At 46.3% G+C, this 16742-nt stretch overlaps 5 protein-coding genes across 5 annotated transcripts; 3 read left to right on the top strand and 2 right to left on the bottom strand.

Moving 5' to 3' along the window:
- Nucleotides 1–1564: 1564 nt before the first annotated feature.
- Nucleotides 1565–5775, top strand: HD556DRAFT_1488069 (uncharacterized protein; the record flags this gene model as incomplete). The annotated part of the gene is made up of 9 exons (XM_041308753.1): nt 1565–2577; nt 2654–2830; nt 2891–3046; nt 3095–3202; nt 3262–3402; nt 3457–3629; nt 3693–3870; nt 3923–4067; nt 4115–5775. The coding sequence occupies exons 1-9, from the start codon at nt 1711–1713 to the stop codon at nt 5773–5775; spliced, it is 3606 nt and encodes a 1201-aa protein (XP_041157556.1). The 5' UTR covers nt 1565–1710.
- Nucleotides 5776–6978: 1203 nt separating this feature from the next.
- Nucleotides 6979–9307, bottom strand: HD556DRAFT_1445890 (uncharacterized protein; the record flags this gene model as incomplete). Its single annotated transcript, XM_041307001.1, has 7 exons — nt 6979–7602; nt 7654–8120; nt 8178–8342; nt 8397–8512; nt 8564–8692; nt 8745–9064; nt 9131–9307. 7 exons carry the CDS (start codon nt 9305–9307, stop codon nt 6979–6981), a joined length of 1998 nt encoding a protein of 665 aa, XP_041157555.1.
- A 455-nt stretch (nt 9308–9762) lies between these two features.
- Nucleotides 9763–11331, bottom strand: HD556DRAFT_1310397 (uncharacterized protein; the record flags this gene model as incomplete). Its single annotated transcript, XM_041300406.1, has 6 exons — nt 9763–9853; nt 9884–10246; nt 10295–10428; nt 10480–10887; nt 10939–11142; nt 11194–11331. 6 exons carry the CDS (start codon nt 11329–11331, stop codon nt 9763–9765), a joined length of 1338 nt encoding a protein of 445 aa, XP_041157554.1.
- A 408-nt stretch (nt 11332–11739) lies between these two features.
- On the top strand, nt 11740–12809 carry HD556DRAFT_1310396 (uncharacterized protein; the record flags this gene model as incomplete). Its single annotated transcript, XM_041300405.1, has 7 exons — nt 11740–11926; nt 11997–12006; nt 12056–12127; nt 12307–12350; nt 12458–12658; nt 12690–12712; nt 12762–12809. The coding sequence occupies 7 exons, from the start codon at nt 11740–11742 to the stop codon at nt 12807–12809; spliced, it is 585 nt and encodes a 194-aa protein (XP_041157553.1).
- A 2073-nt stretch (nt 12810–14882) lies between these two features.
- Nucleotides 14883–16324, top strand: HD556DRAFT_1445887 (uncharacterized protein; the record flags this gene model as incomplete). The annotated part of the gene is made up of 5 exons (XM_041307000.1): nt 14883–15019; nt 15078–15208; nt 15265–15473; nt 15527–15697; nt 15758–16324. 5 exons carry the CDS (start codon nt 14883–14885, stop codon nt 16322–16324), a joined length of 1215 nt encoding a protein of 404 aa, XP_041157552.1.
- Between the last annotated feature and the right edge of the window lie 418 nt (nt 16325–16742).

Genomic DNA, 16742 nt, shown 5'->3' with positions numbered 1-16742 from the left:
AGAAGATGGATGTGGCTGTGAAGAGTGTTGTCCCCCCTGCTTTAGATAATGTCGCTGTGGAAACAGTACAGGAAGACTTGCCTTCAGAGGCTCGAACCACCAATCCTATTGAGGAGGATCTTCACCATATCGTTCACGACCCTCGCGACCCTCCAGATACCACACACCAAGCTCGTGATGAGCTTCCTGTCCATCATAACCCTCCCGAGGGTATCCAGCAAGGCTCCAATGAGGCTGTCCAGCGAGACCCTCATGAGGGTGACCCTATACATCACCCACGGGAACCTCAACATGAGGTTGTCCCTCTCCGCAATCCTCACGAGCCTCGTCATTAAGAATGACCGTACTGGGGTGCAATATATTTTATTAGAATAACATAAGTACGAACTATAAATATAATTTCAACGAAGAAAAACATGTGATGAGATAAGACGACATAGGTGTAAGTAGAAACACAGCGGATATGACAAAGAGGAAAACATAATGCATGTGAGAGGAGCACCAGAGGCTCTATATTATTTTGAGGGCAGTGGGATCCACTGGCACGATAACATGCTTGAGGGCTCTTCTAGGAGCATGGCGTGCCACGGACAACCAGAGCCAACCCTTCAACGAGGCCTATGAGGGTACTCCAGAGGATGGGAGGGAGACTCTCTCAACGAGGCTATGAGGGTACTCTGGTGACTCTGGAGGATTTGAGGGAGACCCTCCTAGGAGAGGGTTATCTCAGAGATGTGTTATGTCCTACCACAAAACCGGGTCTGACAGACCATGGGAAGCACTAAAAAGTGCTGCCAAGGGTGAGCATACTACTGTGACGGCAAGCACCGTCCGAACGTGCCATAGTCAGTAATAGAGCCGATGATAGTGAATATATGGCTGTCATTATGGCGAAACTGATGACATTCGCGATTAGCACCACGCTAGAAACCGACTTTGTGCCGCTACCCCAGGGAAATACACATTGGCCAGAAGCAGTTGTTGCAAGGCATGACGAGCTAGGGCCTGCGATGGGATCATATCCCGCTGCTGTGGCAAGCCACTGGAACAGAGTTTGTGTATAGCCCAGAGGATAAATACCAAACATAGATAAGCAAAGTGGGCCTGATAATATTCGGCCGACTCACATTGTCACCATTATAGTACACTGACTTTTAGCTTTGACAAGGGTCGATACATATGGACCGGAACTCACGACAATAGCTCCACAACTCCCTTCTGCCCACGAGCGGTTCATCCTTGCTGATGGATGTAATAGTAATCTTGTTCACGTCATCCATCTAGTCTAAGGGTCCCTGGTTCCAAATCCTTAGAGGGTGGGACCGCGACAAGTTACAAGACGTACCATAGATACGCAGATACTTTATACTAGTCTACAGCGAGCCGTGAGGTGAGCGGCCATGAGACACAAGACTTGAGCTTGAAAGTTTATTGGAGAGGTGTGATACTCGCTTGATGTCTCGGCAAGGCCTGAAATTGTGAAGACAAATATCGGACGCATGTAGCCAGTGCAGTCGGTTATTACCAGCTGAGAACATATTCTTGCTGAAACGGTGATGGCAAACTGCCTCGTGTCTTGAGTGTCTATGAAAACGAGGATGGTTAGCGTGGTGAAGCAATATAAAAACGCACAATACACGCACCTCTGTAACTTAGAGAAAGACACCCACAATCCCTCGGCTGTGCTCGACATCATCAACGTCCAGTAATATGTCACAGCTCATTCCAAGCACCACACCCATTCGAACTTTTGAAGATCATGAGAAGGGTATAAACGCATTCGCAGTGTTCCCCGATAAACGACGGATGATGACTGGCTCGGAAGACAAGACACTTCGTCTTTGGGACTTGGAGACAGGTGTTGTATTAATGAAGATGGAAGGCCATAGCAGTGAGGTGCGGGCATTGGCGATATCGCGAGATGGTAAAATCATAGCAAGCGGTGATGAAAATGGAGAAGTCATGGCCTGGCACGGTGAAACTGGCGAATCCATCGCCCAACCCATCAAAGTCCGTTCCAGAGTCATTATCTCGGTGGCTTTTTCTCCGGATGGTACGGTGAAGTTTTGGTGTACCAAAACGTGGCAGATGCAAGGAGAACCAATCGAGTGTGGTTATGCCGAAAGCGTTCGATATTCGCCTTCTGGTGAACTTCTTGCCATCGCAACAGGCTCCAATATCGAAATTTATAACCCACTGGGCATTGCAAGGGAACGCATTGCATATTTGAAAGGTCACACGGAATCATGGAACATGTCACTCGCATGGACGCCCGATGGCACACACCTTCTTTCAGGAGGCAAAAATTACGTATTGGAGTGGGACACATCAACATGGCAACAAGTCGGTCATCCGTATGAAGGCCACACTGATTATATCAACGCCATTGCCATTCATCCCGCTGGCACCCTCGTCGCTGCTGCTTCTGATGACAAGCATGTCCGTCTCTGGCGGCTCTCAGATCAACGAACCATCGCCATCTTCCAGCATTCATCTGCCGTGACATGTGTCGCGTTCTCTGTGGACGGCAAGCACATCCTCAGCGGAGGTTATGATAACAAGATCTCAGAATGGGCAGTACCAAAGGACGCTCATTCCAAGGCGAGTTTCCATTTCTGACTCTCCTCATACAATTCGAGCATCCTTCGTACAGATCCTTGACATCACAACAGCCCGCGATGCATGTCTGACTGGGGACTTGTCTATCGCTGAAGAGCTCCTCACTCGTGAGACCCACACCAATGTTAACGACTTTACTGCATATGCCAATCGTTCGTTCGTTATGGTCCGGAAGCACAACTTGGACAACGCCCTTGAGGATGCAATTAAGGTGACATGGACCACCCATCATTGTCATCTCATGGAAGGCTAACATTCATCCGTGATATAGTCAATCAATATTCGGCCATCATTGATTGCCTTTATTTCCAAAGGCATCGCCCTCTGCGGAAAAGGTCACATCCGGGAAGCAAGGATAGCATTCGATGTTGCATCGATGTTCATGAACCAAAATTCAGAAACCACCCAATTTCTTCTCTTGATCAAGGTACATTTAATTCGTCTCACATGCTATCCGCTTCATCTGGTATCCCAGGCCATCGCACTCTTCAACGCAGATCAACACGAGGAAGCAATGCTGCTCATCGAAGACCTGGCTGCCGCTTGTCCGAGTGTCGATCCTCTCGCGCGTCGTGTCGTGGAAGTGAGTATCATGTGGCCGCACTCGGTCATCAATCCTAATATTTTCAACTTACACAATAGACATATCTATGTGTTCAACTCGGAATCAGAGCTTTTGATGGCGCGCATCACGACGAGGCTGCCGATCACTTCACTGCCGCTGTTAACTCAGATGCTTTATCATCGAAATACATTCATTTCCTATACCAGGACTTGACCGTGGTGCGTCGATGTGATGCACACATAATGCTCTCCATAACATAGTACTTTGTGCAGCTCTTCGGCTGGGATCTCGAGTCCTTGCTGTTCACTACACACCAGAAACGGTGCCAGGCATTCCTTTCGGCAGGTAAACCAGATCAAGCTCTCCACGCACACAAATACATGATGGACGCCATCGACGAGACTGCGACGACCAGCTGCCTCGATTGGTCCAATGGCGAGTTTTAGTGATGTCACCTGTGGCCATCATACTCACCTGCATTTGACTTAGAATTCAAGCAACAATGTAGCGTGCTATGTGCTGCCAACGGAGATTCCGCCCTCGCTGCCAACGATTATGACAGGGCTATTGACCTATACTCGGCGATAATAAACTTGAATTCTGCATCTGATGTTGTCTTCGCAAAGCGTAGCAAGGCAAAGTTGGGCAAAATGCTATGGATGGAAGCGCTTCTTGACGCGCAGAAGGTGCGATCGGAGCTATTGTCCCACAACCAGTGCTCATTGCAGCGATACATAGGTCATCGAACTCGACTCTTTGTCTTATCTTGGATACAACTTGAAGCACGCAGCGCTTCATGGTGCGGAGCGCTATGATGAAGCGATTGAAACCTTCCAAACAATGCTCTCGATATTGGACAATGCACCTGATGTTCAAACACGAAGTAAGTCTCTGATAACGCATTCGTCGACATGTTTACTCTTTCTCCAGAGCTGCACCAGCAATATCTCAGACCTTCTGAAGTAGAACGCGCCATCCGACGGGTCATTGATGCCCGACTCGACAACGCTCCGCTGCGTGTACTTGACACCAACACCGGTCTCTTATGCGATCGAGAAATGCAGATAGGGGCCTTCAAAATCAGCGCGCAGTATAAGGAGCTCGTGTCATCAACAATCACGCATGCAGACTTGCACATCGAACACATCGAAGAAGTGGTGAAGAGATACCTGCTATATGCGATGCTATCACACAGGTGGGAAGGGAAGGAGCCGCTGCTGCAGGATATCCAGGGCAAGTGCGTGTACGACTCAGACTTGGACTCAGTTGGCGGCATGACGAAGCTGCGGTCGTTCTGCAAAACTGCTCGTGATGCGGGCTACAACTGGGCATGGAGCGATACATGCTGCATCGACAAGAGCAACAATGTCGAAGTCCAGGAATCGGTCAACTCCATGTTCGTATGGTATCATCATTCCGCGCTCACGATCGTCTACCTGTCTGATGTTCCGCCTTCGTCAAAGTCTGGCAGACTGGCGAAGAGCGCTTGGAACACGCGCGGATGGACGTTTCAGGAGTTCATCGCTCCCAATGTCATTCTCTTTTATCAGAACAACTGGACTCTTTATCGCAATGATCGTTCTCCCAACCACAAGGATTCCGTCGAAATCATGCAGGAGATAAAGGACGCGACGGGAATAGACCGACCAGCCGTTGTGGCCTTCTGTCCCAGTATGCATAACGCGCGAGAAAAACTTCATTGGGCGTCAACCCGTGTTACCACGCGTCAGGAAGACATCTCATACTCATTGTTTGGCGTCCTTGGCGTCCGCCTACCTGTAGATTATGGTGAGAAGCAGGACAAGGCTCTCGGGCGGCTCCTGCAGGAGATCGTGGCTCGGTCGGGGGACATCACTGGCCTCGATTGGGTCGGAGAATCATCAGAGTTCAACAGCTGTCTACCAGCCTCCATCACTTCGTACGAAGCTCCGCCATGCCAGCTACCACCCCTGTCCGAGGAAGAAATTCAGTCATCGGTTTCTTCGCTGCGAAGGATGGTGGCTACTGATTTCGCTTCGAACATTTACACCATGCTTCGGAACACGAGCGCCCCTCGCTTCGCAGCACAGAGACTGCATCTGCCGTGTCTTGCATTCAATGTCAGGAAAGTCAGACGAATGCGTAGTCCAGCCCCGGAAACTCATTTCACGTATGAAGTGAAGGCAGACGAACTTCACGACTTGCTTATCACCACTGGAGAGACCCTGGTTCAGTTCTGGCCGGCAAGGCCCACTGAGCGAAAATTTGTCCTTGTCCGTCCCTGGGATCGGTCTCTCCTGGAGCTATCTGAATTTGTAGACCCGTCTGACTATGGAAATGATATGGAGGGCGAGGATGATTATGGAACGCCGCCTTCTCCGTCAGACGACTGGTCTGGTTGTTCTCCTGTAAAACAGGGGATGTCTGACCTAGAATTACGAGCATTGCGGCTGCTTGTTCGCCTTGGGCAGCCTTTTAGCGCATTTTTGCTGGCGCAGCAGCGCAGTGGAGAATACAAGAGGATTGCGACAGATCATGATATCATTGGACAGGTCAAGGACGTGGTTTCCGTTGGAGACTCGATGGACATCAGGACCATAGAGATATTGTAGTCACGTGTTTTTATTTCAAAGTTTTCAAAGATGATACCATACAGCTGCAGCATACGTATCACACATGCATGTTAGATGCACATAGTGAGCAGCTCGGGTACAAATTATCCTTCTAGTCTCGTCGCTTCCCTGTCATTTCTTGCGACCCTTTGTTCGTCTTCAAATAAATGCTTTTCTAGATGCTTTGATGAGGGAGAACCGTTGGTCGTTTTGACGCGCGATTGGTCGAAAATGAAATAAACTTTGAAACACGTGCATGAAATATGAAAGCTTGCTTGATTCTTGATAGTGCAGCGAGCGTATCAGCGAGTACCACTGATGTGTTGGTGGGCGTCGACAGTTTGAAGTGTGAAGTGTGAAGATGGAGAGTTAGGAAGAGGGATGAAGCAGAAAATGTGTATTGTGCTGAGGAAGGAGATGCGCTCACATACTTCAGTCAATTTCCCATGTAGAACCAGTGCCCCGGATGTGCCAAAACCCTGTAGAATCATGGCCAGCCAGTCCCCGGCCGGTCTATGTAGAATACATGCTGGCCGGCCTTGTATAGTAGTAGTCCACATGTATAATACACTACCATACTATTGTAAAAGCATGACCAGCCAGTAGATGTAAGACAACTGCCGGCTGTAGGTATACCAATATCAAGGCTTGCTGGTGTATTAGGATGCTGACTGTTTCACATCTATATTTGTAACTGGCCAGCCTTTCTTCTACATAGGCAGACGTGGGGTGGCCCAATATGTGGGATTAAGATTATACTGGCCAACCATATCTCTACCTCAGTAGAAACCAGGCTGGCCAGTATGTAGGTCTTAATCTAGCAAACCGGCCGCCCTGCATCTACCTATGTATGGGTAAGGCTAGCCAGTTTGTATGTTTTGAACTAGCATACCGGCCGTCCTGCATTTACTTATGTAGGGGCCAGGCTGGCCTGTTTGCAGGTATTAAACTAGCATACCGGCCGTCCTGCATTTACCTATGTAGGAGCCAGGCTGGCCTGTTTGCAGGTATTAAACTAGCATACCGGCCGTCCTGCATTTACCTATGTAGGAGTCAGGCTGGCCAATATATATGTACATAGAGCGAGGAAAGCCAGTTTATACTCAAGTCATAACTTATCACCAGGCAGTGCGAGAGTCTAGACAAGCATATGTAATTACTGTACAAGATTGACTAGCAATGAAGACAATGGAGGATACAAGATCATATCTTCTGGGATCTCTTAGAGGGTTGCCTCGCCCTACCTGATCTACGAACCACAGGCTCAGTCCTAGGCTTCTTGGACTTACTTGATGAAGCATGGTTAATTTTTCTCTTCCTCCCTTTCTGCACCACCTCTTCAACCTCCTGCTCCTGCTGTTCTTCTCCCCCAACTACATTCTCCTCTGACTCAACATCCTTCTCCTCAACCTCATGCCTTTCCTTCTCTACCACCATCCTCATCTCCTCATCCTCAACCTCGTCACTGAGTCCCTCTTTGTTCAGCCTCTCAATCTGACCAACAACTGAGAATAAGACTTCCCGGACAGCCTCATCCAGAGCGACCAAGAACTGTAGATCAATAGCAGAATGAGGTAGGTAGAAAGGGGTATTGGGATCAGCCTCGTCTTCCTCATACTCTATCACACGCTTAGACTCCCTATAGAGGAGCCCAATTCCTAGTATTACTGGCATTGCCGATGATGGCCCTGAGATTGGACAGGTCTGTAGCTTGTTTAAGCTGGCCATCAATGTCGCATATGAGGTGTGAATGTCCTCGGAAAGATAATTTTCGCTCCAAGACCAGTCAGCCCAGGTAGGCAAATCTTGGTGTCGCTCTGAAATTGGCTGTTGGACATATAAGCCATAAAATTGAAAACAGCACCAAGTGACACTAACATTCTGTTTGGCTAATATTGCCAGGTCCCTAGTGGCGTCCACAAGCTCCAAGTAGTTTTCATTCTTGCTAAGGGTTTCTAAAAATGTGTATCGGTCATTGATGGCAACATCATCTGGTGTTGTCTCATGAGCGGCCGGCTGTGTTGTACGTTCTGTGAAATGAGAGGCAAATGGAGCCGGCCGGCCTTGATCTTCTTCATCTAAGTCTAGGGTGCTCACTACTTTCGTCTTGGACTTCCCAGTGACCCGAATATCAGCATCCTTGGCCTTAATAAAGACAACTAGCTTCTGATTTGTAGCAGAACGTCGTTCCCAATGCATCCATAGACGATTTACCTCCTCTGTCTTCATATGAGAAGGGTCTTTGACCACAAATCCTGTGGGAACTGAACCAGGTTCCAAATAATTGGACGGGCTGGCAGTTATCACGCCCCAAGGTACAGGTCTAGAGCCACCTGTGCAGACTTCTACAAACCATTGAGTCAATCAAATGTCATGCACATATTGAAGATGTTAGATCTTACTGTATGAAGTATGAAAGATACTTCTAATCAATTCGTGTTGGCCCTTGAGGCCAATACCATCACGAAGAGGAAGTTTTGCATACCCCTCATCATCTACTATGATTTCAGGTAAGACAGGTCCATCCTCACAGTCTGAAGCCGCATGGTCTGAATCCTCTGAAGGGTCTATCAATTTAATAGTCAGTGAGCATGATATTTAAAATCAAATGAAACACGTACAAAATTCAGTCTTAGACCATTCTCCAAAGGATTCAAATCCATTTGCAGCCCACTCCTTGATACCACTCGAGCTCACAGAAAATTTTTTCTTGGCATTCTGAGGCGTAGTTTCGTGTCTATAGTAGTTTAGTTAGTCTTGAGATTTCCATGTTGATTTGATGACTTACAGACTGACGGACAATGTCTGACTAGCTTTTTTCTTATGACTAACAAGCATTACTATGCGACAACCCATGGTGCGCCGAATTTGCTCTGCAAAATCTTCCAGAGTTTTCTTGAGGTTATTCTTACGATATCTCAAGCCAAAGTGTTAGACTGGAATAACTGTAGATTTGAAGTAAAACTTACATTGCCTGAGTTTCTTCTGGCGCCCCCTCCTCATTCCATTTCTTCATGGCAAACTTGACCTCCTGCTGTTGTGAAGGTGTCATGTTGTTGAACCACTCCCTGGCATTCCCAGTGCGGTACTTGATTGAATACTCCAAGCCTTTACTCTGTTGTTGGGCCTTGTCATATGAGTCGATCTCCTGCTTAAATAATTTCTGTGCTACATCCCACTCAGACAGGGGTTTCTTATAGAAAGATGGTTCTCTTGGGCGACTCGCTGCCTCACGTTCGTCTGCCTCTTCCTTGTCTTTGAGACTTTTGGCATAGTATTCTTTTATTGCCTGTAGGTAACATTTATGTATATCATCAGACAACTAAATACATGTACAGTATAAGAATTTTGTGACCTTTTTCAAGGAAGTAGGCAAGGCAATGGGTTCCTCTTGCTCGTCTTGAGCAGCTAGTATGGCCCTCCGAATCTTCCTCACCACAGGCTTTCCAACAGATGAGGAACCTGCAGCAAAAATGGCCTTAGAGTGAAGGTCGAGAATTGGCTTAAAGGCAATAGACCAGTCGGTAGACATCGTAATTGATTCAAGATAAAAATTGCAGGTAGGCTGGTACAGGCGGTAGGAGGGTGGCTAGCCGAAATTAATTTGAACACCCATGTTTATCAACAATAACGTGTGACTTATGAAAAGTCACACGTTATTGTTGATAAACATGGGTGTTCAAATTAATTTCGGCTAGCCACCCTCCTACCGCCTGTACCAGCCTACCTGCAATTTTTATCTTGAATCAATTATCAAATTGGATATATTGAGACGGTCAAATTCACATCAAGTAACAAGATTAAAGGCACATTATACTTCCATTGAGTGGAGTTAGACAGTGTAGATAATAGACAAATTCACATCAGGTAAAAAGATCCAAAACACGTTATACTTCCATTGAGCGGTGAGGGTATCTAATCAAGTAAGATGAAGAAAAATGAAACATGAAGGGATGTACGAAAAAGCTAAGACAAAATAATTGTATCCTAATCCTCATCCTCATCAGGGACACTAGGCATGGGCCTCAAGACAACCGAAATCCAGCAGGAGCCAGGTCTTTTGCCTGGCAAAAGGATCCTGGAATGAGGTGGTTGTGAGAATACATACTTTTTCCTACATTGGCCATTCTTGCATTCAAAGATGTAATCTTTGTGCATGTTGACAGAACACCAGGCGTTACTCCACCCACACTGTGGGCACTGGACCGGCAGGTACTGACCCCAGGGGCGAAGTTGGGAATGCGTCCAGGCGAACTTGGTAACGGCCAACGAACCTGAGTTGTCAGGCATCAGCAAGAACACGTCAGTGTGGCGCCCAAGTTTGTAGGACTGGCCCAACATGTCAGGGAAGACGATGTGAATGGGCAAACACTCGATGATGACCAGCTCCGCGAATGCGAGCAAAAGGTGGGTGGCGAAACTCGGCTGAAAACGAACAGCATTAAAGCCAATAGTGGCTGTGATGCGATGACTGTTAGGGTTAGTTAGTATTTGCAAAGATAAGATCAAATGGACTTACTCTATGACCGCCTGTTGCAAGCCTGAAAAGGAAGTGACGTTGTTGATGAGCGCGCCACACGAAAACAGCCATAAGTATGATTCCGCGGCACCATGAATCAGGGGATGCCAAGGTGAAAGCAGAACATCGAGAACCTTTGGTGTCAAATGAGCAAATACAATGTTAGTCAAAAAAATGCCACTTACAGAGTGAACGCGTGCCGAAACGTATGACTTCTTGTTGCCCTCGTACCCAATAAATGGATCTCCATGCTCGTTGTCGGTGTGGTTAGTGATGGCGACGACGACACGAGCCCAGTTGGAGCTCATCAGCGACTGGATGATGGCAGTCGCCTGCAACCGGTACTCGTCGATCTTTGAGGCATTGCCGATGTCGAACACGATGGACCGAAATTCAAACCCTCCGCTGGGGAAGTATGGCCGAAGGAATTCGGAGGCCAGTTCGAAACAGCCGCCGGTGACGTCGTGGTCGACGAGGACGAGATGGAGCATGAGCGTGGGTGCCGAAGACAGTTGGGAATGGAGTGAAACCTCCAACGTAGCACGAATTTGGAGGAATGAAGGAAGGAGCGGTTGCCCCTTCCTGTAAAAACCCTATAAAATGAAGTGAATGTTAGTTAGCATGAAATAAACGAAAAAACTTACAAAATAGGGCGACTGAGATGCGCGCCCGTGTCGTTCCATGCCAACATGGCAAGATATGCAGACGAACGTGACGTCATCGGCCTGCACCGCGTGTGCACTGGCAGGCGGGATGTTCATGCAGTTTGAACACATCACCCGCGGACAGGTGCTGCAGAGGAAGAGGCAATCTTCCCCTACAGAACCGTCTCTGCAGATGAGACAAAACTGCAAATAAAGACGCGTGTTAGTGCAAATAGTAGGTAACTAATCACTTACCTCGTTGTGTTCAGACGGCTCTCTCACATTCAGCTCACCCGGCGCAGTGACCGCTCCAGTAGATGCCAGCAACGACAAGGCAATTCGTGGCGCGGTGCCACCGGTGGACTTCTTGCAGGTTTGTTTAGACTTCACCATGGTGAAGAGAGACTATTATAGATATATTCAAATTAGTAGATGACACGGCAAATAGCACTTACAGTTATGTAGTTCAAACAGATGCAAAGAGAGGAGAGCGCCGGCTGAATGTACTTAGAAAGAAATGAACAAGTTTGAACGTTGGTTGATTGTGACAAACAGATCCAAATAGTCATGTGATTATCAACAATGAACTCAACAGCGTCATAATATTGGCTAATCCACAATTCAACGTGTTGCGTGTCAAAAATCCACTCAACACGTGCTGGCGCGCTGGCACGTGTTGAATTTGTGGATTTTTGACACGCGACGCGTTGAATTGTGGATTAGCCAATATTATGACGCTGTTGAGTTCATTGTTGATAATCACATGACTATTTACAAACAATAACAAACTGACACGTGAATATGAACAACAACAATCAGTTCTCACGGTTCAATCTCTTCTTTCGTCTTACCTTCATCATTCTCCTTCATCCTTTATTTCTGCCAGTGCCGTTACTTCAGGGCGACTTCCGGTGTACTCCTTTGGGTTCTTGCAGACTGCAGCTGCAAGAATTCAAAGGTACTACCCTACAGTCGCCCTTCAAACATAGTAAGTTCAACTTTGGTGGTGCGCCTACTTACTAACTGTTTTCATTTACATATACTCTCTTTCCCTTGAGGTTTCTCAAGGTAAGTACTTAATTGCTCACACCCGCTTGCTAATGTCTGTTGTACTTAGGATTTTGGAGACTTTGGATGGCGCAGTGACAGCCACTCCTCCCTTTGAGCGCCCTCCTGGCAGTTCCCTAACGTAAGTCCTTCTTTTCCCGCGTCTGCTTGCTAACGTTTGTTCTATTTAGTATTATACTTATGAATTTCAGGACTTTGGATGGCGCAGTTAGAGCCACTCCTCCCTTTGAGCGCCTTCCAGTTCCTTAAACGTAAGTCCTTCTTCTCTCGCGTCCGTTTGCTAATGTCTGTTCTATTTAGTATTCTGCTTATTGGAACTGGGGGTTGCGCAGTGCATGCCACTTGTCAGTGGCTCCTGCTTATAGGAACTGGGGGTTGCGCAGTGCATGCCACTTGTCAGTGGCTCCTGCTTCTTGAAATTGGCGGTAGCGCAGTGCATGCCACTTGTTAGTGGCTCCTGCTTATTGGGACTGGGGCTCAGCGCAGTGCATGCCACTTGTCAGTGGCTCCTGCTTCTTGGAATTGGCGGTATCGCAGTGCATGCCACTTGTTAGTGGCTCCTGCTTATTGGGACTGGGGCTCAGCGCAGTGCATGCCACTTGTCAGTGGCTCCTGCTTCTTGGAATTGGCGGTATCGCAGTGCATGCCACTTGTCAGTGGCTCCTGCTCCGACTTTTTAATAGCCTGCTCCAACTTTTTAATGGTGGTAAGCGCTCAATTCCTGATGACCTTAACTGATCTGTTTTGTTCTCTAGACTGCTGAACCTGCCGGTACTTTTGTGTGGCAAGTGCTCTCTAGTTAAGTGTTAATCTTGTCTTAAATTTCAGGTCTAACGTTTCTACAGGACAAATTTGTATTGTATTATATATATATTTGCTACATACATTTTCACCTGGAGTGTTGAGGCTTTGGTGAGGAGGGCCCCCTCATTGAAGTCTCGCCTCCCCTTTTGTATTTGTTACTTTATTTGTTTGCTTACTTGTAGTAAAATTTATTGTCACTCGTACTTTGTATTTGAAAATGTATGTTGATGGATGCACTTTATTTGCTGCCGGCTGAAAAGGTCACGTGACCGTGTGTATATTAGCAAAGAGCCTTATTAAGAAAGCAAGCGCAAAAGCACAGTAGTGTATAATAATCAAACGCTGCACAGACCAAAGCAACTATTATCTACTACATGTCTTAGATAGATAATGTGTTATGTAGATCTCAATTCTGCCTTGATGCGGCTCACCATTGACATGCTGAAGGACGCTATCATTGATTATTGTCTGCCAGTCAAAATATACTATTGGCATAGGCAGATGGTGGCAGAACACTAGGACAAGTAGCCATGACGCCATATGATACAAACTTCCCTTCCCGGTCAGAAGGTTGATTCTTCTTTGAAATTGCCTTCTGACCACAGAGGGGAGTCATCATATGGCGTCATTGTCACCATCTGCCTGGGCTGCTAGCATATTTTGGACTGACGGACATTCTCAATACCCTACAGGCCGCTTAGAGGCTAGCCCGCCCTCAAAACTGTTCGTGTTAAGAGTTCTGCCTCAGAGGTAATACTTAGTTAGCTACACCTATACTGTAGGGTATTGAGAATGTTTTCTTCGGTTAACAAAGAAAACATTTTCAATACCCTACAGTATAGGTGTAGCTAACTAAGTATTACCTCTGAGGCAAAACTCTTAACACGAACAGTTTTGAGGGCGGGCTAGCCAGTATATGCCTCAGAGGTAACCTCAGAGGTATCTCCAAACTGTTCGTGTTAAGAGTTCTGCCTCAGAGGTAATACTTCGTTAGCTACACCTATACTGTAGGGTATTGAAAATGTTTTCTTTGTTAACCGAAGAAAACATTCTCAATACCCTGCAGTATAGGTGTAGCCAACTTACCTCTGAGGCAGAACTCTTAACACGAACAGTTTTGAGGGCGGGCTAGCCTCTAAGTGGCCTGCAGGGTTTCTCAATACCCTGCAGTATAGGTGTAGCTAACTTACCTCTGAGGCATATACTGTAGGGTATTGAAGATGTTTTCTTTGTTAACCGAAGAAAACATTCTCAATACCCTACAGGCCACTTAGAGGCTAGCCCGCCCTCAAAACTGTTCGTGTTAAGAGTTCTGCCTCAGAGGTAAGTTGGCTACACCTATACTGCAGGGTATTGAGAATGTTTTCTTCGGTTAACAAAGAAAACATTTTCAATACCCTACAGTATAGGTGTAGCTAACGAAGTATTACCTCTGAGGCAGAACTCTTAACACGAACAGTTTTGAGGGCGGGCTAGCCAGTATATGCCTCAGAGGTAACCTCAGAGGTATCTCCCCTCCATGGTCAGAAGGGAAGAGTCAGCCTTCTGATGGTGCAGGGCAGTTTGTATCATATGGCGTCATTGCTACTTGTCCTGGTATCCTCCGGATGCCAATTTACTATTATACACTACTGTTTTTGTGATTGCATTCTTAATAAGTGAGTCCTTGCTGTCTCTCAAGGCGTTGAACTCCAGCTGGAAGTGTCTCCTGTTATTTGAGACAGGGATCCCACAGTGTAGTCCCAGATTCAGAATATCATTCATTCTTCTGTGGTAGTCTGCCAATATTAGTCTTCACTCTTCCAGCATCTGAGCGAGTTATTACAGTACTAATTATGTCACAATCTGGGCAAGACTTCATTTAATCAGTCTTCCATCAGTAGATTCCATTCATATATCCAAATTTGATCGCGGGACAATTTTTTCGGAAACTTCATTTAATCAGTCTTCCATCAGTAGATTCCATTCATATATCCAAATTTGATCGCGGGACAATTTTTTCGGAATCATTTCATATAAGTTAAATTGAGTCTTGATCCGAACGAGCTGGTTGAAAATTTTCCTTGCTCACCATGGACCAACAAATGAGTCAATCAATCAAGCTGAGAGCAGCTCTGACCACAAGGATCAAGGAAATTATGGGAAAATCATCAGCAACAGGGATTTTCAGAGGGGGGATATTGCAAACTCACCTTCTACACAAAGCAAGGTGAGAGGTTATATTTAGGGCCTTATTTGATCCGCTCTATTAAATGGTCTCACTTAAGATTAAGAATTGGACATGAGCTAGACAGTTGCTTAGCAACACGTGATGTCAACTTCCATGCTTCTGCGTCAATCTCAGAATATGAGATCAATCGAGCTGCACTGACAGTTGCCCATGCCATGGTAAATCCTTGTGAGTTGTTTCACTCTGCAAGATATCACCTGGTTTTAAATTCACATCATTTGCAGATTATGTGGATTGGGATGTTGACAGATTTGCCGAAATGGCCAAAGTCTCTACACCTAAATCTGATGGTCCCCTCGCTAATACCAATCAGCTACCAAAGTACTTTTCTGCAGCTATGATCGGTAAAATTTCAGCACCAGCTACTATTGTGGACAGGCAAGGTAAAATTTTAACAATTTACTTGCCAAATATTTTGTCTTCTTCTCGGGTTGTATGTTCATTCTTCCTTGGGAATTCCCCTCATCAATTGATAAATTAAATTAGGAATATGTGAACTCAGCCACTAAGGGTTTACGGACTTTACTTCTTGAAACAATTACGTCCTCCACCCAACAGTCTTGGCGATCTCAAGGCTTTGTTGTCCCAGAGGGGGGTGGAGAATTTGGAGCAGGCAGAGTCACAGTATCACCAGCATATTTTATGCAAAGACACGAGGTATAGGCCAAATTTAGTGGCTGTTTAGCTACTTTTGACTTTGTTTGATTTCATTTGCAGAGACTGGAAGACCCAATGGTTACCTCGGCTTCCTATAAGTCTGTGGAAGTCCAAGAGTGGCTAGCTGCTTTATCAGCTACTGAATCTTTCTGGAATGCCATTACCGCTGTATCGGCTCCAGATCTATTCGAAGCAGGCACCTTGGCAATCACTCGTATTATTGAGGAACTTCAAGGTTCTGATAGAACATCACCACCCATCTGTGATTGGCCCTCGATCTTCTCAGGATTGGAAATAATTGCAAATCGTACAACTTTATCAACACAGAGATTCTGGTGGCGCACCTTTCTTTTTGATCTTCTGATTAGTTTAGGCAGTGGCCATGAGGCTAAGTTGACATTAGCAGATGTTGGGGCCGAACTGGATTATTACCCTGGGACAATGGTCTTCATTTCCGGGAAGGTTTTACAACATTCTATTGGTCCATGGGGTCCGGGAGAAAGGCTCGTTATTGCCCATTTTATGAGGGATAAAATCCACTCTAGATGCGGGGTATCCAGACCCCCCTTTCCAACACAGGCCTATTTTTTGCAGATGGTGGGGCAGCAGGATAGTTATTTGTTGTGACAAGTAGATGATAAGAAAGGAGTGGTTCTTGGAGGAGGAGGGGTGGAATGGGACAAATCAAGTGTTTGACAGTATACCTACTAGATTAGTTGATGTGATCTAGTGATTCCTATGAATGGTTTCAACTATCAAAAATAGAATGTTGATAATATCAATTTTTCCCCCCACACGTAACCCTATGTCTCCCAAGAAAAAAACTCGACTCAAGGCAGCTACATTTTCCTTCCAAGGAAGAGGTCGTTTGTCTAAAGGCAAGGACCTTGATGTTGCCTATGTGTCTCATAAACAAGTCATTGGAAAGAGAAGGAAGCCAACCTGGGTGGAATCATGCGCTGATAGCCTTTATGACACTGCCCCAACACCATCTCCATCCTCCAGCCCTCGTAAACGTATTAGAGAAGACACTCAAGGGTTGCAA

This window comes from Suillus plorans (genome assembly GCF_016647745.1).
Source record: "Suillus plorans strain S12 chromosome Unknown HD556scaffold_48, whole genome shotgun sequence".
In the NCBI taxonomy this organism is placed as follows: Eukaryota; Fungi; Basidiomycota; class Agaricomycetes; order Boletales; family Suillaceae; genus Suillus; species Suillus plorans.
The sequence above is the reverse complement of the archived record's forward strand: the minus strand, read 5'-3'. Positions and strand labels throughout refer to the sequence as shown.